The sequence below is a fragment of the Polypterus senegalus genome, chromosome 12, assembly GCF_016835505.1.
Source record: "Polypterus senegalus isolate Bchr_013 chromosome 12, ASM1683550v1, whole genome shotgun sequence".
Classification (NCBI taxonomy): Eukaryota; Metazoa; Chordata; class Cladistia; order Polypteriformes; family Polypteridae; genus Polypterus; species Polypterus senegalus.
This window is the reverse complement of record NC_053165.1, coordinates 156328244-156331288: the sequence shown is the minus strand read 5'-3', so window position 1 is coordinate 156331288 and position 3045 is coordinate 156328244. Positions and strand designations below refer to the sequence as shown.

General features: G+C 45.6%; 1 protein-coding gene across 3 annotated transcripts in view; it reads right to left on the bottom strand.

Annotated features, from left to right (window-relative positions):
- Positions 1-2837, bottom strand: part of LOC120539992 (coiled-coil-helix-coiled-coil-helix domain-containing protein 5) — a 13721-nt gene extending 10884 nt beyond the window's left edge. For 2 of the 3 annotated variants that reach the window (XM_039770415.1, XM_039770414.1), the window contains exon 1: positions 2743-2836. In XM_039770415.1, the coding sequence (XP_039626349.1) occupies positions 2743-2744 (2 nt within the window). In that variant the 5' untranslated portion in view covers positions 2745-2836. Of the gene's footprint in view, positions 1-2742 lie in introns of all 3 variants that reach the window. The other variant, XM_039770413.1, reaches the window with a different exon arrangement.
- Positions 2838-3045: the final 208 nt, after the last annotated feature.

Below are 3045 nucleotides of genomic sequence, written 5' to 3'. Positions count from 1 at the left end.
AGGTCCATAACCCATCAGCAGGACCAGTATCTGCTCCTTTGGGCAAGGAGGAACAGGATGAGCACTGCCAGAGCCCTACAAAATGACCTCCAGCAGGCCACTGGTGTGAATGTCTCTGACCAAACAACCAGAAAGACTTCATGAGGGTGACCCAAGGGCCCCATGTCCTCTAATGGGCCCTGAGCTCACTGCCCAGCAGCATGCAGCTCGATTGGCATTCGCCATAGAATACCAGAATTGGCAGATGCACCACTGGTGCCCTGTGCTTTTACAGATGAGAGCAGGTTCACCCTGAGCACGTGACAGAAGTGAAAGGGTCTGGAGAAGCCATGGAGAACATTATGCTGCCTGTAACATCATTCAGCATGAGCAGTTTGGTGGTGGGTTAATGATTGTCTGGGGAGGCATATCCATGGAGGGTCACACAGACCGCTACAGGCTTGACAAAGGCACCTTGGCTGCCATTAGGTATCAGGATGAAATCCTTGGACCCATTGTCAGACCCTATGCTGGTACAGTGGCTCCTGGTGCACGACAATTCCTGGCCTCATGTGGTGAGAGTATGCAGGCAGTTCCTGGAGGATGAAGGAATTGATACCATTGACTGGCCACCACACTTTCCTGACCTAAATCCAATAGAACACCTCTGGGACATTATGTTTTGGTCCATCCAATGCCACCAGGTTGCACCTCAGACTGTCCAGGAGCTCAGTGATGCCCTGGTCCAGATCTGGGAGGAGATCCCCACAACACCATCTGTCATCTCATTAGAAGCATGCACCGATGTTGTCAGGCATGTATACAAGAACACAGGGGCCATACAAAGTGCTGCGGACAATTTTGAGTTGCTGCAATTAAATTTTGGCAAAATGGACTAGCCTGCCACATCATTTTTCACTCTGATTTTTGGGGCGCCTTTGAATTCAGGGCTCTGTAGGTTGATCATTTTCATTTCCATCAAACGATGTGGCATCCTTTCGTTCCTAACACATTACCCAGTCTATATCAGTATAGATATCCAGGAGGATTTCTTTTTCCCATTGAGATCTGATGTGTTTTCAAAGTGTTCCTTTAATTTTTTGAGCAGTTTATATATATATATATATATATATATATATATATATATATATATATATATATATATATATATATATATATATATATATATATATATATATATATATACATACACAGTATATATATATATTGTGGAGCCGACCCGGACACAGACAGGCGGACATGTTGTTACTCACCACCACACGTTTTATTTACAATATTTACAATCAAATAGATGGTCACTCAGACCCAGTTCAGTGCACAAAAAACCCCAACACTCAGTCCTGGCCACTCTAATGCCTTTCTTTGGGCCACCTCCACTCTCCTCTCTTGCCTTGTCCTCTTCCACCCGACTCTAGCCCTGAATGAAGGGAGACGGCCCCTTTTATGTGCTCCCGGATGAGCTCCAGGTGGTTCCCGGCATTCCCCTCCTGGACACGCCCAAGTGTGGTGGAAATGCCAGCTGTTCTCCCGGAAGCTCTCCGGGTATCCCTCTTCTTCCCCCCAGCACTTCCTGGTGTGGCGGAAGTGCTAAGGTCCAGGGTCCCCAAGGCATTGGGGCACCCCCTGGCGGTGACCACGGGTCCCTACAGGGTTGGGCTTCCAAGCCCTCTACCCGTGGCCCCCAAAGCAACCAGGATGGCGGCCCCCACATGATCCCAGATGGGCGCACGCCCACTTCTGGTCCCTAAAGGCGTCCCGGCCGGGTCGTCACCCCTGGCATCCCTGACAATATATATATGTATATACACATATATATGAGAGAGAGAGACCTGCGTGGTCCTATACTCCTTCCTCATCACTCAGGTCTGCTGATGAGGGTTCCCTGGGGTTTCTGGTAATCCCATCTCTGTGTGGCACCAAGTCTCAATCCAGACCCTTTTTGTGTGTAGCTCCTACCTGGTGGAATGAGTCATCCACCTCCATTTGAAATTCTTGCTCCCTCGATGTGTTTATGTGGCCCCACAGAACTCATGTTTGGTGAAATCCTCTCTGATATTAGCTATTAGGTGTTTGAAACCATTAATTTTAACGAGCTTGCATTTTGTTCTGCGCTGTTCACTTGTGGTCATCAATCTTGTCACCTTTTCTTTCACCACTTGATCCCAAGCAAGTCCCCCTGGCTAATGTTTATTCGATTACGGTTACCTCTTTTGTAAGTCGCTACGGTTAAAAGTGTCCGTTAAACAAATAAATGTAACGGAAATATAAATGACGCTACCTAAAATAAGATATTTGCAAGCTGATAAAAAAGGGCTGAACTGAAAGTAGGCAAAAAAAGTAAAAACTGCAACCTTAATAATGTAAGGTGAATACATCGTTGTGACATCCGGCATATTGGACAGTTTCAGAATGCATTGCTATTCAAATGAGTTACATGATAAGCATTTGTGATTGGTGAACACGACGAACAGGAACAAGAAACAAAGTTGGCCCAGTGGTCAAAGTACAAGCCACGTCTACATCCAAGCCATACTACACACGCAACGAATCAGAACTATATACATGCAACTTTAAGTCTAAAATGATATCACATGTTGACAACCTGTTTAGCATGAAACTCAGTTGGACTACCGTCGCATTTTTTATATACTGAATAGTCCGCTATGTAAAATAAAAGCACTTAAAAAGAATCTCGCTTTGAAAGCCTATGACAACCAAACACGTGTATACTAAAAAACTTACATTACTGCGAAGATGCCGCCTCTCTTGCGCTCAGCAGAGGTCACGCGGAAGCTTCCGCAATTCTTTTACGTCACGCAGAAGTCCCCGCCTTCATTTTTCTGATTGGCGACACCTTTTCAACTTGTAATTCCTTTTGCTCTCGGTAGTGCCAATCTTTTCTCTGTGACGTTCCCGGTAAGACGTCACGCGTGTAGCTCTTAAAGCCAAGAGGATCCTTAAAGACGTCGCTATTACCAGTTGACAGCTGGAGAACACATGTGTATTTAACACATTGGATATACTGTATTTAAAAATATTTAAGGG